This window comes from Aethalodelphis obliquidens, unplaced genomic scaffold (assembly GCF_003676395.1).
Source record: "Aethalodelphis obliquidens isolate GAN/ISIS:26980383/991018 unplaced genomic scaffold, ASM367639v1 scaffold64, whole genome shotgun sequence".
NCBI classification, from domain to species: Eukaryota; Metazoa; Chordata; class Mammalia; order Artiodactyla; family Delphinidae; genus Aethalodelphis; species Aethalodelphis obliquidens.
This window is the reverse complement of record NW_020838008.1, coordinates 1310551-1337377: the sequence shown is the minus strand read 5'-3', so window position 1 is coordinate 1337377 and position 26827 is coordinate 1310551. Positions and strand designations below refer to the sequence as shown.

The 26827-nt window shown below is 47.6% G+C and overlaps 1 protein-coding gene and 1 long non-coding RNA gene across 2 annotated transcripts in view; both read right to left on the bottom strand.

Annotated features, from left to right (window-relative positions):
* The window catches only part of B4GALT1 (beta-1,4-galactosyltransferase 1), a 49928-nt gene extending 30301 nt beyond the window's left edge, over positions 1 to 19627 (bottom strand). The window contains exon 1 of the mRNA XM_027089010.1: positions 19023 to 19627. Within this exon, the coding sequence (XP_026944811.1) occupies positions 19023 to 19446 (424 nt within the window). The 5' untranslated portion in view covers positions 19447 to 19627. The remainder of the gene's footprint in view (positions 1 to 19022) is intronic.
* A 982-nt stretch (positions 19628 to 20609) lies between these two features.
* The window catches only part of LOC113610685 (uncharacterized), a 29214-nt gene continuing 22996 nt past the window's right edge, over positions 20610 to 26827 (bottom strand). The window contains exon 3 of the long non-coding RNA XR_003429169.1: positions 20610 to 21178. This is a non-coding gene — a long non-coding RNA (uncharacterized LOC113610685). The remainder of the gene's footprint in view (positions 21179 to 26827) is intronic.

Below are 26827 nucleotides of genomic sequence, written 5' to 3'. Positions count from 1 at the left end.
ACTTACTCAACTACGAGGTAAGAATGTGAACTAGCAGAGTAGGGAACCATCTTGCCTATGTGATGCTTGAGAACCTAGAGTGCTGTCCTAAGTACACACCTACACCCAAGGCGACCAAGGGCAAGAACACTCTCCTTTCCGGGCTCCAAAGATGCCTTTGGTTTCCAGGTATAGCACCTGATTCATGATCTACAGGCACATCTCCTGCCCTCAATTTTAAATGAGTTTCCTCCAGATTCTAGACCTATAATTTGAGACTGTGTGGTAGTGGACAGCCTAACCTCCTAATGAAAATGTTGCTATTTCCTCACCTAAACCTCACACTGCCAGAGCAAACAGGCATTTCACCAAATACCACTTGTTCCTTGAGAGAATAACCCCAAAGCTCAAAGTCTAATATGGGTCATTAAGATCACCAGAAAAGCCTTGGGTGGTCACTCAGTCCAGGATCCTGTTACCAAGGGTACCAAGGCCTAAACCTAAGGGAGCAAAGTCAAGGTCAGATTCCATCACCTCGAAGGGTCAGGATCCACCTTGAAACAGACCTGTGGATAATCCTGTCAGACCAGGGCTGGAGTGACCTTGAGAATTATATTTCAACCCCAGCATTACACACAAGGGAAACTGAAGGCCAGAGACACTAACAGCCTTCTCAAGGACACTCTTGGATTTGCAAAAAAGCCATCCTTATTTTTTCCTTATTAATTCTTTAGGGTTCTGATGTTCATGGATGCTTCTACACAGCAGACAACAGATTACAGCTCATGTGCCCCTCCACTCTCCCTCCACTGTGCCCATGGGGATTCTATCTCAGAATCCTAGGGTTCAGAATCCGTGGGAATTCCAGCAAGCCACCAACTGATCCAAGGAGCCTAAAAGTGAACCTGATGTGACATCACTGATCTAAACCCTTCTCAAGTGCATTTCTATACATACGTGGTCATGGCTCAGAATTCAAGGGGGCAGTAGAAACAAGGATAGAGCACTGGGAAACCCTGGGAGACCCCAGAACTCGGGGCATAACAGTACACGTCTGTCCTGGGGTGACCCAAGGAGGTTTCCACCAGCAGTGGAACCACAGAGATGCAAGGCCTGAGGTCAAGAAGCAGTGCCCAGAGATCAAGGCTTTTAAAGCCCAGTAAACAGGCTTCCCAGTGTTTGTCCTCTGGGGAAAAACTGTCCCAGGAGGAATTTCTGCTTTGTTTGGTTCTGGCCCAAACGCAGATTTCCTCCTCACCCAGCACTTCTCCTGACTGGCTGCCCTCCCTCCACTGGAATTTGTGAAAACTGCGCCTGCCCACAGTTATCACTACCAGGAAAGGCTCGGGAGGCCAACTTGCCTGGAAATTAGCCCCAGGATGATCGTGCTGTATCTCTCGCCCCCTAGAACTAGAGCACTTCTGGAAAGGATGATTTGAGCTTCTCAGGAAGGATTAGATGATACAGGCCTGGGCGTTATTTAAAGACCTTCCTCTGCAGGCTGAGGCAGCCTCCCAGTCTCCTCCGGGTCTTGCACTCTCAGCCTGGGGTCAGTCACCAGCAGGTAGGCCCCGGGCCTGCCAGGCCCAGGATGGCCAGAGCCACATTTACCTCCATTCCTTTCCTGATTTTCCCCTCCTCAGGATGCTGCGGGAGAACACTTTGCCCTGCACCTTCTTAGGCCATTTGTTAGAAAAGATGTAGAAATTTGACACACAGTTCTACAGGAACCAAATGCAATTTGCAAGGGAAGCAGCATGGTAGGAAAGGTCACAGACCAGGATTCAGACCAGGATTCAAATCCCGGCTCCACCTCTGAAAAGCCACAGGCACGTTTCATAACCTCTAAACCTTGTCTGTAATATAGCACAGTGCCTAACACACAGTAGGTCTACAACATGTATTTGCTGAGTAAATATATGAATAATACTTGCATGCGGGCCTTACACTCTAAGAGGCAAAGTCATTCTTAATAGAATTTAATAGAGGCTAAAAGTCATAAGACAGACTGCTGAGGAGAATCAGCAGAGTTAAATTATACCAGCACATTTAAAATGCAGAGGGACTAAGGGTATTAACATAGTTACAGAAAAAGAGTACTGGTGAGAGAATGCACAAAACAATGGGGAAAAGTCTTCTGTTCAAACAAAAGATAGCGTGGGCAAAGCAAACAGAGAGCTGACAGATTGAGAGAAGAGGTCTGCAGTGTCTGAGACCCGCAAGGGATTAGTATCCAGGATGTATAAGGAAACCTTCCATGTCATCAAGAAAAATATGAGTCCCTGTGAAAAAACAGCCAAAGAATTATTACGAATAAACAATTTACCAAAGAAGAATCCCAAAGGCCATCAAGCATATGAAAAGATGCTCCAGCTCATTTGAAATCAGAGAAAACCACGTTAAAACAAGAGCTTACCCAGGGACTTCCCTGGTGGTCCAGTGGTTAAGAATCTGCCTTCCCATGCAGGGAACACAGGTTTGATCCCTGGTCGGGGAACTAAGATCCCACATGCCGCTGGGCAACTAAGCCCACGCACTCTAGAGCCCGCGTGCCACAACTAGAGAGAGGGGCCTGCGCACCACAATGAAAGATCCTGTGTGCTGCAACTAAGACTCAACGCAGTCAAGTAAATTAATTAATTATTTTAAAAAAGAGCTCACCCATTGTATCTACGCGTTTGGCAAAAATTAGGAAGTTGGTTAATGCCAAGTATTTGTAGAGTTGCTCTTGCTCTGCTGGTGGAAACATAAATGGGGGCAGCCATTCTGGACCCATATCTGGCACCCTCGAAGCAGCATAAATACACACATAGGTCCATAAAGGACATGTAGAAGGCCATTCCTTACAGCATTATGTGTGAAGGCAGTGTTGAAGGCAGTGTGGGAGTCTACCATTAATGGAGAGAGAAAATTGGTATGAACACCACAGACACTAGATTACACACAGCAATGTGGATGGACCTTATAATCAAGGGTGAGCATCTGCAGCCCAGCTCTTAGTTTCTAAATACCATTATCTACTAAAAAGAAATAGTGCTCATCGGAGAAGTGGCTGATTCCAGGGCTGGGTCAGAGAATTAACAAGAGGAGCCTGGAACATCTTGATTTGCCTAAAAGAAAGGAAATGCTCAAAGAATGAAGGGATATGCCAAAATGACACAGAAGCCAGCTCGAAGGGGATCTCATTGGCCAAAGCTGGGACAGTCTGAGCATCAAAATAAAGAATGTTAGTAAAGGATTATGAACTATTGAATAAAGTAAGAATCCACAACTCTGTACTAATATATGAAAATAGGGAAATGGGAAACTCTTCCTCACAGGAAAATGCCAACTAATAAATGTAGAAGCAATGATAGATCACCAACCACCATGATAATAATAATTCAGGTAAGAATCATCAATAGGCACTAAAAATCAATGGATGAAAGTATGAGGAATAACAAGGTATTTACATAATCTCAAAGTAAATGCCCATAAGACACATTTTAATTAAAAGGGGTAAAATAGGGCTTCCCTGGTGGCGCAGTGGTTGAGAGTCCGCCTGCCGATGCAGGGGACGCAGGTTCATGCCCCGGTCCGGGGGGATCCCGCATGCCGCAGAGCGGCTGGGCCCGTGAGCCATGGCCGCTGAGCCGGCGCGTCTGGAGCCTGTGCTCTGCAATGAGAGAGGCCACAGCAGTGAGAGGCCCGCGTACCGAAAAAAAAAAAAAACAAAAGGGGGGTAAAATAGCAAACTTGATAATGGAGAAACAGCAGGCACCACCATAATGAAATGATCAAAGTTCATTTCCAGTAAGGAACAGTAAGGAACGAATTAACAGCATGTGCCTCCAGATATTATGTACCGAGAAGAACTCAGCATCGTTCACTGGTATTCTTATTCAAGGCATAACCTGAACCTCATCACAAGGAAACATCAGACAGACTCAGACTGAGGGGCCTTTACAGAACAACTGGCCCACACTCTTCAATATTTTCAGTGTCGTGTAATACAAAGAAGTGTCAGGCATTGTTCCAGATTAAGAGCCGAAAGAGACATGATGACTGAATAAAATGCGTGCTCTTCAATTTTCTTTTACTACAAGGACATTCTTGGGACAACTGACAAAATCTTCATAAGGTCTGTAGATGAGATAATAGAAAATTTTCAATGTTGATTTCCTGATTTGATCATTATACTATGGTTATATAAAAAATCCTTGTTTTTAGGAAATACATACTGAATAATTAGGGGTAAAGGGGCATGATTTGGAATATCACACAGGCACAACCATGGAGAGAGAGAAGAAAAAGCAAATATAGTAAAATGTTAACGTTTTGGGAATTTAGGGGGATCCAGGGATATCCAGAAACTCTTTGTATAATTTTAGCAACTTTTCTGTAAGTTTGCAGTTATGTCAAATTTTTAAAAATTGAAAAAAAAGAAAAAGCAGATCTGGGTTAAAAAAAATAGAATCAAAATGAGCTATAAAAAATACCATTTACATAAGTTAAAAATACATATATACATATACTGTATGATCCATTTATATGGGCTTCTCAAAAAGACAAAAACAACAGTAATGATCAGTGGTTAACAGGGGTGAAGGGTGAGAGGAAAATGTGACTACAGCGGGATTTTGGGGGGTGACAGAACTATTCTGCATCTGGATTGTGGCGGTAGTTTTATATATATGTATATATACATACATATATATAAATTCATAGAACCAAAAAAGGGCCAATTTTACTGTATGTTGATCTAAAAAGTTGAATTTAAATTAAAAATTGCATATATATGAAGCAGTGGCTCCCATTTAGCAAGAGCAAAAACAGATACACATTAAACACTTTAGAATCGCTGCCCATGGTGGGGTTGGGAAATGGAAGAGGGAATGAGGATAAAATAAAACAAGAAAATAAGGCAAGAGAGTCCTTGATGATAATAGGCATGAAATTAAAAGTTGGATGGCTGGATGGAAAGGAAGAAAAGAAGGAAGAAAGTACACAAGGAAATAAATAGAGGAGTGGTGGAGGCTGGAGCTGGATGTGTCCTTCCAGGGGTGTACAAGGGAGAAAGGAACCCTGACCTCTGGATCAGACCAAGGTCCCTGAAGGAGTTCTGCAACACTGTGGGGATGGGTTCATCAGCCTGACAGCCTGACACCATCCAACATTAGAGTACAACTCACCTCCCTGCTGTGACTTCTGACTTAGCAGCTGCCCTGATTATACTATGGCTTCCCTTATAGTGCTGCCAGCAGCCAGAGAATTCTAAGCCACCTGACAGTTCCAATCTTGCAGTAGTGCAGAGATTTAGCATTCCAGCATGTAAATAAGTTTTATTACTGAGTCAGCTGACCCTCTGATCAGTTTTGGAGCCCTGACTGCATTTCTGGATCTGCAATGCTGGTTCCAAGTACATCCTTCTCTCTCCCACTAGACCCAGACCTTGCACTGTGGAAAGCCTGCTGCCCTATAGGCCACCTGGGCAGTCAGCCAGCCATGCACTCCTAGCAATACCTCTCTGGCATCAAGACCTCTTTAAATGCAGCCAGTTCCAATTTCTTCCTCTAAGGACTGGAGATAATAATGTGTTCTCTTTACATGGTAAATGAGATAACACATATACATTCCTATCACAGTACTTAGCACTAACAGATGTTCAAGAAGCATTACGTTGTACTAATAGATGTTCAATAAATATTACTCCACCTTCTCCCCTGATTCCCTAGAACTTCAAAGCCTACAGATTATTATAACTCTATAATCACAAGCAGCTAAAATTTCACATTTCTATTCTAAGGCACCAGCGTAAGTGATAGATTTGGAAAAAGAGTCCGGGACCTCAAAGGGTCCTGTGGGTATGATACAAGGCTTCTTACAACATATGAGGGTTGAACAGTGATTCTGTTCATCTTTTACTGTCAGGGACAAGTACTAAAATGTTAAAGAACCAGCTTAGAAAAGAATACAGGGCTTTCCTGGTGGCGCAGTGGTTAAGAATCTGCCTGCCAACACAGGGGACACAGGTTCGAGCCCTGGTCCGGGAAGATCCCACATGCCGTGGAGCAACTAAGCCCGTGCGTCATAACTACTGAGCCTGCGCTCTAGAACCCATGGGCCACAACTACTGAAGCCCGCACGCTTAGAGCCTGTGCTCCACAACAAGAGAAGCTACCGCGATGAGAAGCCCGCACACCACAATGAAGAGTAGCCCCTGCTCACCGCAACTAGAGAAAGCCCGCGCACAGAAACGAAGACCCAACGCAGCCAAAAATAAATAAATTTTTTTTAAAAAAAGAAAAGAATATAAAAGAAAATTTTTACAATCTTGGGATGATGAAGACCTTCCTAAGTGCAAAACAACCTGAAGTCATAAAGGAAAAGACAGACTTAAATACATAAAACTTTTGTATGATCGAAGATACCAGAGGTAAAATTAAAAGACACGTGACACATGGAGATCATATTTGCAAATGATATATAATAAGGGAGTAATATCCATAGTATTAAAAACTCCTATAAACTTATTTCAAAAAATAATAGAAAAATGGGTAAAAATATTAACAAGTAATTTACAGAAGAAATACGAATGGCCAACTAACACATGAAATTTGCTCAACACCATCAGTAATCAGAGAAACAAACTAAAACAAGATGTCACATTTGACCATCATATTGACAAATGTAAAAAGACTGATAACATCCTGTGTGGGAAACAGGCACCTCTCATACACTGCTGATGAGGCTAAATTGGAGGGCAATTTGACAGTATGTATTAAAATGTTAAAAGTATGTGATCTTTAGATCCCAAATCAATAACCTAACCTTCCACCTTAAAAAGGGTTTTAAGAAAAAGAAAAGCAAACTACACCCAAAGCTAAAGCAAAACAGAAGGAAGACGATAATAAAGATTAGAGCAGAAATTAATGAAATAGAGAATAGAAAAATAATAGAGAAAATCCACGAACCCAAAGTTGGTTCTTTGAAAAGATCAACAAAATGCCATACTTTTGGCTAGACTGACCAAGAAAAAAAAAAGAGAGAAGACCAAATTATCAAAGTTGGGAATGAAAGCAGAAATATTCCTAACAACCTTAGAGTCATAAAAAGGATTATAGGGAATACTATGAATAACTGTATGCCAACAAATTCGATGACTTAGATGAAGTAGACAAATTCCTAGGAAGACACAAACTACCAAAACTGACTTAAGCATAAAAAGAAAATCTGAATAGACCTGTAACAAATAAAGAAATTGAATCAGTAATCAAAAAGCTTCCCACAAATAAAAGCCCAGGCCCAGATGGTCTCACTAGTGAATTCTACCAGAAATTTAAAGAAGAATGAATACAACCCTCACAAACTCTCCCCAAAACTGAAGAGGAGAGAACACATCCCTACTTATTCTGTGAGGCTGTGTTACCTTGATACCAAATTCAGACAAAGACATCATGAGAAGGATGAGAAGGAAAACTACAGATTTATTTGCCAATTATACCTCAATAAAGCCGGAAAAAAATCCCTATAGATCAATGTCTCTTATGAATAAGAATTCTCAACAAAAATATTAGGAAACTGAAGCAAGCAGCATAGAAAAAGGATGGCACACCACAACCAAGTGGGATTTATCCCAGGGATTCAAGTGTGATGTATACCTGAGAAACACCGTATCAATAGAATGACAAATGACAAAAACCACATGACCATCTCAACAGACACTGAAAAGCATGTGACAAAACACATCAACACCTATGCATGATAAAAAAAAACACTCAACAAACTAGGAACAGAAGGGAACTTCCTCACCTGATAAACAGCATCTGCAAAAATCCCACTGCTAACATCATACTTAAAGACTGAATGTGAAAGACTGAATGTTTTCCCCCTAAGATCAGAAACAAGACAAGGATGTCCTCTCTTACTGCATCTATTCAACAATGTGCTGGAAGGTCTAACCAGGTCAATTAGGCAAGAAAAATTGTTGCTGTGAGAGTTACTGAAAATAATGCTTATGTAGTACTTTTCCCACACTTGGCATGTCAATAAGTGCTGAGTAAGCATTACCTGTTGTGGGAGTGGTTGGTATGATTATTGCTGGAGCCTAGAACCCAAGATTCACAGCAGCTCCCACTGATTGGGTTTTCAAGCTGACCAATTTACTTGTGACTTGGGGCCTAGAAACTGGAATTGCTGGAAGGGTCAGCTGGGTGTGGATTTGTCCAGTAACTGACTCAATCCTGGCTCAGGGTGCACTGACAGTCACCCAGCTCTACACGGCTGGCCCACCTGCGGCCAAGACATTAAGCTGTATTAGGCAGGAGTACAAGGCTACATCAGAATTCCCAGGCAGGAAGAGACTCCGGAGAATATCCAGGCCAACCCCCTCATCTCGTTTTATAGATGCGCGAAGTGAGGCCCAGTGAGAGAACGTGACTTCTTTCAGATCACTCAGTAGGTTGATGTCAAAACTGAACTTCAGGGCTTGGCATCCTGGCTTCCATCACCAGCCCCTGGGTAGAGTAAAGACAGGTGATCTACAGGCCTGTGTCTTAGGTTTTCTAACAACACTGGTATAGGCCACTGGGTAGCCCAGCCTAAGCCCACCTATGTCCAGCCCTCATTTTTTTTTTTTAACACAGCCCTTTTCTTACCCCCCTGAGACTCCATCAAATATCCAATGCTCCCTCCAGCTCCTCTCCCCAAACTACCAAACTATGGCCCCAGGCTAAATCCTGTCCCTAAACTGTGGTTACAGTCTCAGACCTCTTCCTCCTCCTCTTCACTGCCCCAGGGCAGCGGGGGAAAAAACTTCCTTTGAAAAAACTTTTACCCTGCAGTCTACTGTATTGAATGTATACCTTTGCTGCCCAAGGGGATGCATTGATCAAAAGACAAAGTACTGCCATTACCAAGTACCTCATCTCATCCAATCCTCTTATCAAACCTCTGAGGTAGGAATTACCTCTCCACTTTACCCAGGAAGGAATTCTTGCCCTGGGTCCCCCAGGAGCAAGATGCTTCTTGACAGCAGCTCTGGCCTAGTTCCAAATGGACCCCTGAGAGTACCCTGTTAAGTCACAGCTGATTGCTGAGGAATGCAGCAGAAGAGAGGACACGTGGAGGGGCTACAAGATGAATGGAGCAGCTGTCACAGGTTGAATGCACTCCGTCTATTGAGTCTGTAAACCTTTGGTCACTGAAATCACTAGCTCTAAAGCCATTCCTACATTTATGCAAGTAGCAGGCTCGTGTGTGTCTACAAAAGAGGCATGTGCATGGGGGGTGGCTACAGGGACAGAAACGGCAATTCATGCTTGCAGACCTTGGGCTACTGATCAACTTATTTATACCCAATATAATTTAAAGGCCTTTCTTCATTTGGGCCCCATGTCTGGAACCCATAAACCAGGGCTGTCAGATCAGAGTTCGTCTGCATGGGGTAAATGGTCAGGTGCCCAGGCTAACCCATTAGAGTCAAACAGGGGTTCTGCATGCAGTGTTTCCAGCAACCAACCTGCAAAGTTTTAGATCAACAACATTTTAAAGCCAGGCTTTTAAAGCTAGGATCTGTCCACAATCTACAGGTTTGACTCCACAAATAAAGGAAGAAGGAAAGGTCCTTATGCTGTGTAAATCAACATTTGGGGCAAAGGTATGTGTGTGAAGTGTAGAAAGAGCCACCAGTAAGGCTCCTTTGTGGATACCCAGTAACCTCAGCAGGAACTGCCCAGAAGCAATGGCTTGTAGGAAAAGCCTCATGTCCAGAGCAGGTGCAGTGTCCTACACAGGGAACTTCACACACGCTCACACACAGAGAGCTGAGAGTATAAGGGTGAAACTCCAGATAAATCTGACTCTCTCTTGGAATCTACACTCTTTAAAAGCCCATACCCCTGTCCCTGGAATTTACAGTTTAGGGCCTGTGGATTATTCCAGCCCTCCAGGAAAGCAAAGTGGCAGTGTGAACCAGTGTCCTAAAGATGACCATATCCTCTGGCCTGGAAATTCCCCTCTAGGAATTTATCCCCAGGAAATAATTCAACTGAAGCAAGGAGCTACATGCAGCAAAGATGTTCAAGATGATCTGTGACGGTGAAACGTGATGTTGAGCGCTAAGGGAATAGCCATAAGGATTTTAGACAGCAGCTACTAAAGATAATTCTGACAATTATAAGCAACATAACAGTTTATAAGATAATGTTGAACAAATATAGCAGAAGGCAAAATAGTTCACACTATGGTTGCAACAGTGTAAAACATGTATGCATTTGGAAAGTAATGGCAAGTTTTGTTACAGTGATAGATGCATGTTTTGTTACAATGGTAGGGAGTAAAATGATACATTTTTCAACATTTAATGTGGTGACATTGCATTTTCAATGGAAGAAGAAGAAATCCTACAAAGCAAATGCCAAAATCTTCACAAATAAGAACTATTAGTACTACCAATAAAAGACAACATATATTTGGAGCTTATTCTGTGTTAGGCACTGTTTCAGGCCCTTTTGTGCCTATTAACTTCACAACATCTATGAGGTACTTTTATTATCCTCATTTTACAGGTGAGAGCAGTGAGGCACAGGGAGGATAACAGCTTTCCCAAATCACACAGCTAGTCAGCATGATAGAAAGAAACACTACCCACGCCATTTCAAAGGTCACCCACCTAAAAATCTTTATGCCTGCTTAAACAGAGATGACAAAATCTTCAGCAGAAGCCTCACCACGAGACCCCTGAAATGGGTAGTGGGTAACGAGCCTCACAGGAACTCTCAGAGGGCTTTAACGTTGCAGATATGACCAGGATTTCCCTCCACCCCAGCCTAGACTCCAGGAGGAACAAGAGGAAGGGCACTAAAGACCAACAGGTTTAGCATGACTTAAACTTCAGAGAGGGGAGAAGGGACCAAGGCAGTCGGGGTTTGCCCTAAATGATATAATGAGCTAGAACCAGAATTCAGAATCCTCGCTCCAGAGGCCCTCAAGGCTCGCCCCCATGCTCTGCAGACCACAAGCACCTCCTTCTGACCTCTTCCCTTCTCCTTCCTCCCTTTGGTCCCTCAGTCTAGCTATCCTCGGCCTTCCCTCGTCCAGCACAGTCCCAGCTACACCATCTCTCTCTTTTATCATCTTTCCTTCATGCCGCCTCTACTTCCTGTCCTCTCCTGCCCTGCCGGCAACTGCATGCAACAGCTGGGACTTCTGTTATGGCAGTCCCCCCATGTAACAGCAACTAGAGGAAATGACAGGCAGTAGACCCCTGCCCCTCCCAACCAGGGAGACTGTTCAAACATGCTGAGAGACAGGGATGCTAAAAATCAGTGCTTGGAAGAAAGGCCCTTCATTTTGACTCTGGCCCTGGCCCAGACCACCCATCCAGCTCCCTGTACCTCCTTAGTGCCCTGGGAACACCCACGCTTCGTCCGCTCTTTGCCAGGATTTGCCCACCGCTGAGGGGCTCCCCGAGAGTAGGGGCCAGCCCTTGCTCATGTCTGTCTCCTATGCTTCATATAGTGTAGTTACCAAGAAAAGTTTGCTGAATGAGCAAATGAGTCCCCATTCATCCTCTTCCTCAGGGGCGGGTGCCCTTCTGACTTTGGAGGGAAGATTCAAGTCTACCCATTCTCAGCCAGGGGGGCACCCTGCCCAGGCTGCCTGAAGCAATCATCTGAATGACAGGAGCTACCTAACACCTCCATGCCAAGTGTCTGAGTTCCTATATTGCAAATACCAGTTTCCCTAGGTCCACCCTAACTGGGAGTCCTTTCCTGTTTTTTCAAGCTGGTGGTGTCCTGAAACACAACGACAGCCCTGCAGTTCAGTTTCAGGAACGTCAAAGGCAAAAGGACATTATGCAAAACAGGAAGAAACTTTTAAAGAAATGTTTAAAGGCATTTTCAGAATGCAACCTGTCATGAGGCCAGGTAGTTACTGAAACCCCTGCCAGGGCCCCTCCCCAGGACCTGGAGACCCACGTGGTGAGGCAGGAAGGAGCCTGACCTCACACCCTACTTGTCACGCTGGTCTGACATACCCTGCCCCTTCCCACAGTGCAGCCTCCCCCTTGACCCACAGCCTCTGGGCCAGTGACCCTCGGCAGAGTCCCAAATCCAAAGTGCCCCTCAGAAGAGGTGAATTTAGCTCCAGTGAGGACAAAGTGGCATAACTTCAAAACAGGCGTCTTGTGAAGAGCCTGAGTGCCAGCTCTGCTGGTCTCTGAGGCTTCTCCTGAAAGGAATTCCCAGAAACCTACAGGTTCTCACCTCCTGGCCCTTCTCCAGATCTCCGGACCCTCTGGAGGTAGGAGAACTGTGCTGTATGTTTCAGAACCTGGTTTGCTAGCTTGTTCCCACACCTCCTGTGGACACGGTCACATCTCAGTCACATCACCAGCACTGGGTTAGCACTGGTGCTCACCCAGCACCATGGCCCCAGGGCCATTCACATAAGCCCGGCCCAGGGACTTGGCTGCTAAGGAGACAAACGAGCAATTCCTGAGGAAGCTGACTCCTAGGGCATCACCCCCGCTGCACAGTCCGTCCTGCAGCCTGGCCCTCTGCCCCTGCCCCAATCGCTTCCTGCACCTAGTTGGTTTTTTTTTGTTTTTTGTTTTTTTTTGGCAGTACGCAGGCCTCTCACCGTCGCGGCCTCTCCCGTTGCAGAGCACAGGCTCCGGACGCACAGGCTCAGCGGCCATGGCTCAGGGGCCCAGATGCCCCGCGGCACGCGGGATCCCCCCAGACCGGGGCACGAACCCGCGCCCCCCGCGTTGGCAGGCGGACTCCCAACCACTGTGCCACCAGGGAAACCACTGCACCACCAGGGAAGCCCCTGCACCTAGTTTTTAATCAGAATTCTAGACACATCTTTTATTCAGCAATAAATGATGTTCATCTGCCACCACTAAGCAAACCTGAAATTTTCAATAAGTCTATCCTTTAGTAAGACTGGTTTAAAAACCAAGCCCTTCTCAAAAAGCATTCATCCCTTTTCTTCCTTTTTAAAAAACTCTACTACGGAAACAATCCAACAAGTACCTAAAGCTTTAGGCATGAGCCTCACTGGACCACTAACAAGAAAACAAAAACTATCTGTATGTGTTCGGCAACAGCTGAATAATAAAAGTTATACCCTTTGTTGTTTTTAAAGGTGTAGGACCAAGCCTGTGACAGAATCTTAAGGGAAAAATCCTGGACACCAGGCTATCTATATCTATATCTAACTATACCAATCTATCTATCCATTTATAAAGATATCAACTAAATTCTGAAACATGTACAAGAAAAAAGACTAGCAGGAAATTTGCCAACATGCGTCCTCTAGGTGATAGGAATATAGATGTGCTTTTCAACCTCTTTTAACTTCTCAAACGGTTTTCAATGAGCCTGCATTACTTTTTACAAAAAGGAGGAAGAGATTACCCACTCCTTAAAAAAACAGGCAAAAGCAAAGACCCACAACCCTGGCCTCCCTGGCATCCCAGGGAGACAAATCCTCCTCCTCTCTCTCAGGGCTTTGTGAGGGGCTTGGAGAGGCGGCAGGGGGAAAGAGAAGCAGCTACATTACACACCCAGACCAGACATTAAAATCACTGCCCAAGAATTCAGCAACAGCCAATAATACAGCCCCTGGCCTTCATTTGTGTAAGGAAGGGGCGGGCTGAGCCAGGCTGAAAAGTAGAACCTGAAACACTGAGAGTGTGACTCAGCCCTTCTGCCTCCTAAGGACGAATCCCCTTAGGCCACGTTCTCCCAGAACCAGCTCCCCGCCAGACCCTGTCCCCTACCCGCCAAGCCACCACAACCTTCCAACCTGGAGGTCTCTGACCTTTAGAAAAGTATCCAAGATCTCTCCCCCAAGCCGGCGACCTGCGTAGGCCCAGGTAAACACAGAGGGCCTCATAACTGAGGCTTTTGCAATCACAGCCACAGTCTGGCTCTCAGGATCCCTCACCAAGTTAAGGGACAGGAGGGACCCTGTGGAGATCACCGAATCCAATCTCATGCCTTGCTAACTCCCCAGGAGTCAGGGTCTGTCTTACAGTGACCTCATCACCTGGGCCACATGGGCAGTACCAGAGGCAAAGGTAAAATGGCCACAGCGGAGGCCCTCAAGGGAGTTAGACTATCTGTCCTAAAACAACTGGACTGCTGCTTAACCAGGTAAGAATAACTGGAATTTCCAGGTGGACACGGATTCAAGCAGAATTTCAGTCTCTGCTTCTTATCAAGTACAGGCAAGGAACACTGAGGAGGGAATAAGGCATAGGAGGCACTGGGTTAACGGTCAGTGAAGAAATCACCAGGTTTGGCTTGGCCCCAGGATGCCTGGGCCCCTTTCACACACATCCAGAGCCCAGCTGAGCCCGAAGGGTATGAGCCTCCTGGCCCTGCCCCCAAAGTCTGGAAGGTCCCCAGGGTGGAATCCACGGAAGGGCTGGGACTACCTGGGCATTAACTGTCCCGTCTTTCCCAAACCATAAATTAGTCTAGCCCCAGCCTGGAAACCCCTACTCTGCTGCTATCCAAAGACCGTAATACCCAACCATATGGCTGCTGATATATCATTATAGTCATTATAAAGCAGCAAGTTAAAGATTACCCCCAGAGCTAATGCACGGCTTCAGAAATTAGAGGAACATTTTCACACAATCAGATAAAACCGGAACTGGAGAACTTTAACACCAACTCTGGGTTTCTGAATAAGGGAAAGAAAGAAGGAAGAAAGGAAGGGAAGGGGATGGCTAGGGAGGCAGAGACTAAACATACACACACACACACACACACACACACACACACACACTCTGGCTTCCCTAAATGACATCGGCATGGTTTAATTATGCCTCTTCTGCCTAAACTGTGAGTTCCAAAAGAGAAGGCATTTTGTCATCTCCCTCTCTGTAGCTCTAGCGCCCAGACTAGGACAGGCATATTGTTGAATCCAGGAAAGCTGTCACCTTATCAGACCTCTCAGATGGACCCACAGACACACCTAGCAGGGATCTTCCCAAACTCAGTGCCACATTAGGCCACCCTGAGCCTCTGCACTAAGTGTCTACTGGGCAATAACTTTAAGGAAAAGCATTAGACTGGGAAGCAGGAGACCTGGTTTTTCCAGCCCCAGCTGGCTACTGCCTGGCCATATGGCCTGAGGCAAGACCCTTCCCCTCTAGCACAATGTGGGATGGGGGCCAGGGAACTGCAGAGACCCATCCTGGGATGCTGTGGTTCCAAGATGCTGCGGTTTGAGTCCAATCTCACATGTGGCTCTTGCAACCTGTAACCCAAGGAACTTGCACCTGGTTCATCAGGTGGAGGCCCCCGTGCTTGCTCAGAGTCTGGGACAAATTACAACAGGCAGGAGACACTTCTGCGACCATCAGGCCGAGTGGAAAAAAGTGAGCCAAATAGTCACGGAGGGTATTTCTCCACCTCAGACTGTTAGACAAGAAGGCATGTCTGTGTGTAGGTCAAGAAATTATCTTCCCCAGGAAAAGCAACAGGACAAAACTGGTTTAAAAAACTAGTTACCTAACGTCCCAAAGCTTAAAGATCTGGACACAGGGGAGGCTCCTGGTGCCTCCCCAACCCCCAGGATGAGGCTCCACCGCAAGCCAGAAGGTGATGAGGCTCTAGGACTCATCCCAAAGAAGAGAGAGAGCCCCTTCCGGAGCTGAGGCCAAGACAGATGTCCTCAAAGTACACTATGTCCCAGGCAGCGTGCTTGTGTCCACATGCGTGCATATGGGGGAAGGGGGAGAAGCGGGAACAGTGTGCTGGTGGAGAAACACCTGACAGCCGAGAGCCCGGCAGACACCCAGCAAGTGCTCTGTCTTGCCAAGGGTACAAACCACGGCAGAGGCTCGGCTGATACCCCCCATGAAACCTGGGGAAAACGGCTCACGGATAAGTGCTCTCCCAGGGCCCTGGCTACCTGTGGCTGTTTGCTGGCCCAGGTGCCCATGACTCTCTAGTGCCCGTGACTCTCTGGTGCCCACCTCTAGATCAGAGTCCTTTTCTGAACAAAGGAAGAGGCTCTCTTCAAAGCATAGCTGGGCAAGAGCGGCCTCAGGTTTAGGCAGTCTTATACTCACCACCACCCGCCTCCCACCCATAGACTGTACCAACTGTCCAGGTCAGCCCAGCCTCCCCTAACCAGTCCTACCTGAGGTACTGACCCCGCCCCGCCCCCAGCCAGCCCCTCTCTGGGCGGGCAGCGCCAGTGCTAGTCAAGTCACGTGGAGCTGCCGCCAAATCTAAGCACAGATAAACATTCATTCCGGGAAAAGTAACTCAACGCAAGGCTGCTGCTCCTCCCAGGCTGACTACATCTCAGGCAAACACCCAGGCTGCCAGAAAGGGAGCCTCACTGCCATGGTCACTGAGATGCCGCACAGCCCAAGGGCCAAGACGACAGCGCCTACAGGCCTGGACTCCCCGGGAGAACTCCCTGGGGAACTTGCAGGAATCCTCAGGAAAGACCCATCTTTCCTCTGCAGCCCTCACTCCTGAAAGCCTGACAGCAGCCCAGCAGGTGTCCCGGGGCAGAGCCTACTATGGCTCCAAACACTGCAACCTGCCCTAATGCACAGTATAGACACAGGCAGGATTCAAACCCAAGTCTATCTGAAGTCTATCCTGAGGCTCTAACAACCCAGGACAGATCCAACAGTGACCCGTCGGCAGCCCAGTCTGGTGCCTGGCTCCTGCAGGGAAGGGCATGCCCGTTACCCACCACCTACCAGCCCGGAGGGATCACAGCATCTGGCATAGACCCTTGGACACCAGAAAGTACAGCCCAGTTGTGGAAAGGAACTGCAAGTAGTGAAAAAGCCACAGCTTTAAACCCCACGGATGCTTTCTCCCACCAACCTCGAAACCACCACGTAATGGCTTTGGCTGACACCTGCCCAGCTGAACAGATGGGCTTGACTCCCCCAGCCCACACACTCCCCGGGAGACTTTCAGCTTTCTCAAGGCTCTCTTCTACCCAGGAGCCTCCACTTAGAGAGCACCCAAACCTCAAACCCAAGGGCTCAATAAAAGTGAAGAAAAACACTCCACCCTCACCTTCCGGGGCTACCTCCACAGCAGCTGAAACATCACGGTCCCATGCATGTCACACAAAGGCGGACAAGCTACAGAAAGCCTAGGGCCTCTCCCCTTACCCTCCAAAACTGTATCTCTCAGGAAGTCTGTTCGTGCCGCCAGTTCAGAGTCAACGCAGAAACAGCAGTAACTCGTCACCCAGTCACTGGGCAACACCAAGGTGGGCCACCACTGCCTCTCATGATTCATTGAGAAGATCCTACACCTCAAACACCAATCTAATGAACTTTGAGGTACTTTCCTTTAATTGGCTAATTAATTTCTCTTTCCTTCTACATAATATCCAGGCAACAATTAAAAACAAAAGATCAAAATCTGGCCTCTCTGGGGTCTGAGAACTCACCAACCCTCTTCCTCCTTCTCTGCTGTTCACAGCCATCTCCAGAGTCTGAGAAAAATGAAACTTCAAGTCCCAGGTCCTATTTGCCATGTACTTAACATACACAATCTCATTTAGTCCTGAAAATAACTCTGTGAGTTAAGCATGGACAACCCCATTTTACACAAGAGAAAGAGACTCTGAGGAACTCAGAGTCTGAGTTCTAACATGCCTGAGGTCAGACACTTAGCAGCATGGCAAAGATTCCATTTCATTTTACAGGACCAGTCTGCTTCCCAGACTAACCATCAAGTCCAAAAGAATTCAAGTTTCTGCTTTAAAAAAAAAAAAAAGTCCCCTTTATTACCACAATTCATGTCTGACCAGTTCCAGGAGCATCCTCCCAAACTTGATATGAAAATATTGAAGTAATTATTGGAGAAATTGAGCAAGAGTGGGTAGGAGGCCTGCTCTGTCTGGGCTCTGTGAAAAAGTGACAGAGTTCCCACTGGCAGGATGCCTGCTCTCCTGCCAGGGCCCCTCACTCAGAACAACATTCTCTACACCCTGGCATTGAAACTGAGCAGCCACCTGTCTGGTAATCTTGGGAGCAACCTGTGGCTGCCTTGGGCCTGACTGCCTGTGGATTACAGGTCAAGGGGAGGTCCCGGTGGGCATGGGCTCAGCCTCCTCGTGACATAAGGAATGCAAACCCACCGACCCAAGCTCTCTGCTTGTGCTGAAACAGAGGCTGGAGTTCCGGTTCAGAACATCTGGGCAAGATACCTGAGACTCCAGGCTGCTGCTATCAGGAAGGGACAACTTGGTGCTAACTGATTATATTTTAGCCCTCCAGCCCCCAGGGTACACACATTATACTGGTACAAATACCCTCGGCCCCTGGGAGGGCCCTGCTCTTGGGAAGCTACAAGGGCAGGAAGCAGGGTAGGAGGGCCCCAGGGCAGGGATCTAAGCAGAGGAGGAACTGAACACAATAGTGACAATTTACTGAGGGGTTACCCTCATTCTTGTAAATGCTTGTTTACACTGTTTGCTCTAATCTTCCAAAACACCCCCCTCAAACAGGTACCACTTGTTATTCCCATTTAATAGATGAAAAACCAGAGGTTTAGGGACAAGTCACTTGCCCAAAAGCTTAGGAAAAGGGTTAACCCACACTCAGGAGACAGTGGTTCTATGTGAAGACAGGAGATGTGACCTGGGAGGTCTGCTCTCTTCCCTCCTGGAGGCCTCATCATCAGCGTTCCAAACTAGAGAGAGCGGGTTACTCTGAGCTGCCTCGTAGTCCCTACCAGAGTTAGCAGAGCGAAGGCTGCTCCGAGTTCTAAGCAGACTCAAACTCCCAAAACTTCTTGAGGCTTGGGCCAGAGCAGGGAAGTCTCCAAGGCCTTCTCCGGTTCTGGGATCGGGGGTGGGTGGGTGGCGGTGGCTACGGCTTACTTAAACCGTCCCCGACCCAGTCTCCAGCATGAATCCGAAGGGACTCACCTCCCAACCTCTCACCCCCATCCAGCCCAGAACCTGTTTGGGATTAGAGGCTCTGATCCGGAATAGGGAGACTGACTGGCTGTCGAGGAAGAGGGCATGGGCGAACGCGCATGGTACCTTACCGAGCAGCGGGGACTCCTCAGGGCATGCGGGCAGCGACAGTGCTGTGGCGGGGGGCACTGGGGCCGAAGTCAAGTTGCTCCCGAGGCCGGGGCCGGGGCCGGGGCGAGAGTCCGCGTCGGGGTTGGAGGCGCCACCCAAGCGCGGCTTGGAAGAGGTGCGCGAAGGCGGTGGCGGTGCGGCCCCTCGGGGCTGGAGCTCCCCAGAGGGCTGCCCGATGGCGGCGGCGCCGTTAGAGCTGCCCTGCAGCGGTGTGGGGACTCCGACCAGCTGAGGCAAGCGGCTCAGGTCGCGGCCGACCAGGTAGTAGACGAGGGTGACGCCAAGATGCAGCGCGCAGACAGCCACGAGCAGGCGGCAGGCCCGTTGCAGGGACGCGCCCGGCATCGCGGCGCTGCCGCCCAAGAGCGGCTCCCGAAACCTCATCTTCCCGCCGCCGCTTTAAGAGGGGGGGTGGGCTACCGCGGGGAGGGCGGCCCGCCCGCGGGCCTCCGGCCAGACACTGCCACAAGACTGCGATTGGGGGAGGGATCGGGGGAGGGGACGAGGGAGCGGCGCCGGCGGGCAGGCGGCGGAACTCAGACTCTGGCCGACTCAGCAGCCCAGCAAGCAAAGTGCAGACTAGGGGCTGGCGCGGACGGGGGCGGGGCCGAGGCCGAGGCCGAGGCAGCCGGCGGAGCGGGGGCAGGGCCGCCCATAGGAGCGGCGTTTTCGGGACAGGAGCTGGGGGCGGGGCCGGTATGGGGCGGGGCCGAGCTGCGGGGCGGGGCCTGTGGAGGGTGGGCCGCAGGGGCGGAGCCGTTCGGGGCGGCAGTTGGCAGCCCGCAGCCTTGGAGCTGAGCTCTGAGGTCCTCACGCCGCCCTCCTCCGCAGCCTGCCCCATGGGGCTTCGGTCCCTACTAAGCCACGCTTCCTCCTCCTCCTCCTCTTCCTCCGAGCTGCCCCCGAGAGGAGCCGCCACTTCCTGCGGTGCTGAAGGGCTGGGTTATGCGCCTGGGCCTGCAGTGCGGCGTCAGAGAGGAGGGAGAACAGAGCAGACTGGTCGTGGTCTTGAGGGGTCGGGGGCCGCGGCGGCTTTCCTGACGGTGGACCTCGGTAGACCTGGGGGGAGGGTCAGGAAGAGGGGCGGAGAAGGGTTGCCCAGCAAACGGCTTCGACGCCCAGCCGGAGGTAGGACAGCGGAAGAGGGAGTCTCTGGGACGTTCGGAACCCCCTCCCTTGGCCGAGCTAGGCCCCTCTACCGAGGTGGGGGCCCAGCAACTAGGCGCGGCTCATCCGGCGCCCTGCGGAAAAGAAAGTGGACGAGTCTCCACCTCTCTGAGCTCACTGTCCTACAGCGCAGGTTAGGGGATCCCAGAGACCTGCCCAGCTAGGTTGTGGGGATGCGTGGGAGGGTGTCAAAGAGCCCCAGTGACTCCCACGCCGCCATGCAGGAGGAGATCAGCCGGCTTTATTTACAGTCCGCGCGGGCCTGGACACAATGTCATGAAGTAGGAATTGTTCCCATTTTACAGATAGAATTCAAGGCTCAGGAAGGTTAAGAAGCTTGCTTAGGATCCCACAGCTGGTGAGAGGCAGAGGCAGAATTCTGGCTCTAAAACCTTTATTTACCACTTGTTGATTTGCAAGTAAGGGCTGGAAGCTGTGTGGGTGAGAGGTTTAGGCACTGAAGTCACTTGGTTCAAATTTGACCCAGAGGCCACTCGTCAGGCCCATCTGGTTGCCTGAGTGAGCAGGGACACCTCATTTCTGAGAAGGACTCATGGAGGTGCTGTCACTTATGTGGATGGGGAAGCTGAGGGCTGTGGCAGCCTACTCTGAAGTGGAGGAAATAATAACAATGCTACCATAGGCTGAGAGTTTCCTATATACCAGTCAGACACAAGTGTTAACTGCTTTACATACATTGCCTCAATCCTAACAACACCATGAAGTGGGCAGTTGTTACTCTCACCATTTCATGGATGAGAAAACTGAGGCTCAGGAGTTGACATGTGGTTGTGATCATACAGAATCTACTTTCTTCACTTGGCTTCCTGGACATCAGGCTTTTCTGATCTTCCTCATTTCACTGGCCACTCCTCTGTCTCTTTTCTGGGCTTCTCTTTTTCCTGGTTGTTGAAGGCCCCAGGCCATAGTCCATGATGCTCTTTTCTGTCTACACAGAAAAGAGTGTGATTTATATTCAGTAATACCTGTATGCTGATGACTGCAAAATTTTCCATCTCCAGCCCTGACCAACCAACTCATATTCCACTCCCTCTTACTGGCATCTCAAACTCAGCACCTACGCCCTACACTCCACTCCCATTCGTACTTACCTCAGAGAATGGCACTGTTGTTCATCCATTTCCCCCAAGCCCTGAACGTAAAAGTTGTCCTCAATGTGCTTTTCTTATTCTTAAATGCCATTTCCAATCCCTCAGCAAGTCTTGTCAGTGCTACCTTCAAATTATCAGAATTAACCACTTGCTAACTCTGCTCTAACTGTCCTGGACCAAGCCACCATCATGTTGACCTGGGTTATAAGGTAGCCTCCTACTTGGTCACCCTGCTTCTACCTCCACCATGCCCCCTCCCCAGTCTATTCTCCAAACAGCAGCTAGGGAGATCTTTGTAAGCGCAAATCAATTCATGCCATTTTATTGAGAACGAACTCCAACTTTGTAGAAGCCCTGTCTAATCTGGTTTCTATCTCTATTCCCCACCCTCTTCTCCTATCACCCTCTACCACGCTCTATGTACTTTAGCCACACTGACCTAACTGCTGCTATTCCTTGAACTTGCCCTGTTACTTCCTGCCTCAGGACCTTTTTACTTGCTGTTCACTTAGCCTGAAACACTTATGAAATACTTAGCCCCATACTTCATTCAGATCTCTCAAATGTCACCTTATGAGAGAGGTCTTCTCAGACTACACTATGTAGAATAGTCCCCCAACCAAAGCTGCTTAACCTGCTTGATTTTTTTCAGAGTAGGTATCACTACCCAGAATTATACATTTAATTTATTGTTTGTTGTCTGTCTGTCTCAATAGAAGATCAGCTGCATGAGTGCAAGAACTTTCTCTCTTGTTCACTACTATATCCTCAGCTCCTAGAAATGAACCGGACACGTAGTTGGTACTGAATAGATATTTGTTAAAATACTTGTTAATGAATGCTTATGATCATCTTGATAATGTGGGAAGGGAAGAGGGGAAGAACTATTGTAGTTAGAACACAAATTCAAGAGTCGTTCACCAGGGAACTGGTGAGGGTGAAGCTGGCCCCAACAGTCTATGCCTAGACTGTCATACAGAATGAAGTAAGTCAGAAAGAGAAAAACAATGTGGAATCTAGAAAAATGGTACAGATGAACCAGTTTGCAAGGCAGAAATAGAGACACAGATGTAGAGAACAAATGTATGGACACCAATGGGGGGAAGGGGAGACTGGGATGAATTGGGAGATTGGGATAGACATAGATACACTAATATGTATAAAACAGATAACTAATAAGAACCTGCTGTATAGCACAGGGAACTCCACTTCGCCGTACAGTAGAAACTAACACAACATTGTAAAACAACTATATCCCAATTTAAAAAAATTATAAAAGGAACAGAAAAAAAAAAACAATTCACTGCCATTTAAAAATGAAAGAATAAAAAAAGAGTTACATATAAAAAAAAAGAAAGAGAGGGCTTCCCTGGTGGCGCAGTGGTTGAGAGTCCGCCTGCCGATGCAGGGGACACGGGTTCGTGCCCCAGTCCGGGAAGATCCCACATGCCGCGGAGCGGCTGGGCCCGTGAGCCACGGCCGCTGAGCCTGCGCGTCCGGAGCCTGTGCTCCGCAACGGGAGAGGCCACAACAGTGAGAGGCCCGCGTACCGAGAAAAAAAAAAAAGACAAAAACAAATATCATATGTTAACGCATATATGTGGAATCTAGAAAAATGGTATAAATGATCTTATTTGCAAAATAGAGACACAGATGTAGAGAACAAATGAATGGACACCAAGGGAGGAAGTGGGTGGATGGGATGAATTGGGAGATTGGGATTGACGTATACACACTATTGACACTATGTGTAAAATAGATAATTAATGAGAAACTACTGTATAGCTCAGAGACCTCTACTCAGTGTTCTGTGGTGACCTAAACGGGAAGGGAATCCAAAAAAGAGGGAATATATGTATACATATAGCTGATTCACTTTGCTGTACGTTAGAAACTAACACAACATTGTAGAGCAACGATACTCCAATAAAAATTAATTAAAAAAAAATAAAAGTATTTGCCCTGTTGGGCCATCACACACACAAAAAAAGATGATAGTAACATATAATGTTTATTTATTTTGATGATTGTGGTTATGTTGGAAATATGCACATAAGGTTTTGGGTAATGTGGCATCATGTCAGAAATTTACTCTCAAAGAGTCCAAAAAAGTATTTGTACTAAACTTGCAACTTTCCTGTAAGTTATCTTTTCCCGTACAGATCCAACATACAATGGGAAGACAGAGACAGGAAAATCGTAATAGAAACTCCCACTTAAAAAGGGGTAATAAAAGGTACATAGCGGTCCTTAGGTCTTTAGGAAATCTGAGATCCAATAGCGCAAATGTCACCAATTCCCCCTGCTCCAGGAGCAGGGAATGTGATTCTCTGTGGCGCTTCACCCTCTGGGCTCTTGGCTCCATCCTCTGGGTCATTCCTCCTTTCCCTTGTTTGCAGCAGAGTAATTTGTTCAGTCTGCTTCGCTAAGTGCCCAGTGTCCTCATTTCATTTGAACTGTCTTTGCCTATTTTAGTCCAAGCTAGTGGTACTTATGCTGGTACAATTCTCTTGGAGGGGAAGAAAATAAACAAAAATATTGTGCATTTCCCATGAACCTTATTGAGTTTCGCTCCATTAGACAAAAACTATATCCCCAAATCTTAAGATAAGTTCCTACCTTCTTTAGGCTGTGAGTCGGGGTACTATGGGACAAATCCTTAAGATTCTTAGAAGCACTTTTGTCTAGCTGAGAGGTCTATAAGACACTGCTTGAAATCTATGAGATCGTAAAGAGTCACAGTCACATTCTTGACTTTATCCAAACTTTACTGGGAGTGCCCTAGAATTAATCTTTTCTCTAGGTTTTAGTTTACTTTGACTAAGCTGTTTTTTGTTTTTGTTTTTTTTTGCAGTACACGGGCCTCTCACTGCTGTGACCTCTCCCGTTGCGGAGCACAGGCTCCGGACGTGCCGGCTCAGTGGCCATGGCTCACGGGCCCAGCCGCTCGGCAGCATGTGGGATCCTCCCGGACCGGGACACGAACCCCGGCATCGGCAGGCGGACTCTCAACCACTGCGCCACCAGGGAAACCCGAGTAAGCTGTTTTTGCAGTCAAAAACCTTGATTGGGGTTTCTTAGAAAAACTAGGTGGTTTTCTGCTTCATATAGTGTTGGCTGGGGTAATAGAATGTCTGGAGGGTATAGATGGCCTCATTCACATGGCTAAAAGTTAGTGCTGGTTGCTGTCTGGGTGTTTAGCTGGAACCCTTAGCCAAAGGTCTCAGTTTTCCTCCATGTGGACCTCTCCACATGACTGCTTGGGCTTCCTAACAGCATGGCAGCTAGACTCTAAGAAGGCATATTCCAAATGCATAGGAGGGAGTGGAAGATCTGTTAAGGTCAAGTTTTGGAAGTTATTCAGTGACACATATGCCACATTCTATCAGTCAGAACAAGTCACAGAGCCAGCCCAGATACAAGAGGAGGGGAAATAGACTTCACCTCTTGATGAGAGATGTGGTAAAGAATTTGTGCTCATCTTTAATCCACCACAACACAAACTGTTTCTCAGGATGGTACCCCCATCCACACTTTCTTTTGAGTGTCCAGCTGGACTTCTTCCCATGACCTGAAGTGAGGTTGGCTTCCTCCTCTCACTCTTTACTCCAAACCCACAAAGTGCCTCCAGCACTGGGTCTGTGCCCCACAAAGTGGCCTTGGCCATCCATTCCCAGCAACATCTATACTCAGGACAGGATATACCCACAATCTGTTGGGATGAGTTCCTTCCCTCAAGTGCTACTTCCTCAGATCCTAGAAAGGCCAGCAGAAGCCTGAGAACTGCCTTCAATACTGTATCTGAAAGTCTGTTGGAATGTCCGATCTGTCTTATTGCCATAATGATGCTACATAGCAAATAACCACCAAATCTAAGTGCTATACAACAATAAAGCATTTATTTCTCTCTCATGTGTCCATGTGTTAGCTGGGGCAGCTCTGCTTAAGGCTATAGGTCTGTAAGTTGGCTAGATGAGTCTACTCCATGTGTCTCTATTCTGTGATACCTACCAAGGGCATGTTTTTCACATGGTAATGGCAAAAGCACAAGATGGGTGAGCAAAAAATCCATTGCCTCTTAGAGACTATGCTTGGAGTGGTCACTTCTACTCACACTCCGTGAGCCAAAGCAAATCACTTGGCCAACCCAACATTAGCAGGACAAGAAAGTGTATTCTGTCTCTAGTGGGAGGGACTTCAAAGTCACATGGCAAAGGGATTGGGTACAGGGAGTGGTGAAGAATTCAGAATAATGCAATCTTCCATTCCTTTTTTTTTTTTTTAATAACTCACAATTTGCAATTCCTCTGGTCTCCCCACCTCCAGTTTCCTGCCCTTCCCAACCTGTCCTATGGACTTGATCAGATTTAAGAATTGGAGAGAAGTTGGAAGGACACCAACTCTTCCTTCACCCCCACACAGTAGGATCCCCCAACACAATATACTCTCTGAGAGTTCATCCAGTTTTGTGTGCACACCTCCAGCGACAGTGAACTCACTATATTATGAGGCAGCCTGCTCTGTTGTGGATATCACAGACCCAACAATTAAATCCTTCTCGTTTTAAGCTGAAACTCGCTAGTAGCAGTGATGCTAGCTATGTTCCATGGAGCCACAGAGGATAAACTGAATCCTCTTTCACTTGATGGTCTTTATTTTTATTTTATTTTTTTCTGCGTTGGGTCTTCGTTGCTGCGTGCAGGCTTTCTCTTGTTGCGGGGAGCAGGGGCTAGTCTTCATTGTGGTGCGCGGGCTCTAGGCACGCGGGCTCTAGGCGCACGGGCTTCAGTAGTTGTGGCACGTGGGCTCAGTAGTTGTGGCACACTGGCTTAGTTGCTCCACGGCATGTGGGATCTTCCCGGACCAGGGATCGAACCTGTGTCCCTTGCACTGGCAGGCAGATTCCTAACCACTGTGCCACCAGGGAAGTCCCTTGATGGTCTTTAACTTACTTAAAAAGATCAGACATATGCCTTCTCCCAACCTAAAGACAATTCCTCTCTAGGCTGACTAATACCTATCATTTCTACTGTTCTTCCTGCTTCATAGTTGAGTTCCTTCCCTGTCTTGATCATTCTTCTTTGACCAGGCTCTAGCTTGTCACTTTCCTCCATAAAAGAGCAGTGCCCAGGACTGAATTCAACATTCCAGCTGGGGTCTCAGCAACGGAAGAGAACAGGACCATCACTCACCTCCATAGTCCCAAATACTGTACCTTCACCAATGCCTTCTAACACAACTTTCACTTTTTGATGTTCATGTTAAAGACAGAGCTGAAGGGGCTTCCCTGGTGGCGCAGTGGTTGAGAGTCCGCCTGCCGATGCAGGGAACACGGGTTCGTGCCCTGGTCTGGGAGGATCCCACATGCCACGGAGTGGCTGGGCCCATGAGCCATGGCCGCTGAGCCGGCGCGTCCAGAGCCTGTGCTCCGCAACGGGTGAGGCCACAGCAGTGAGAGGCCCGCGTACCGCAAAAAAAAAAAAAAA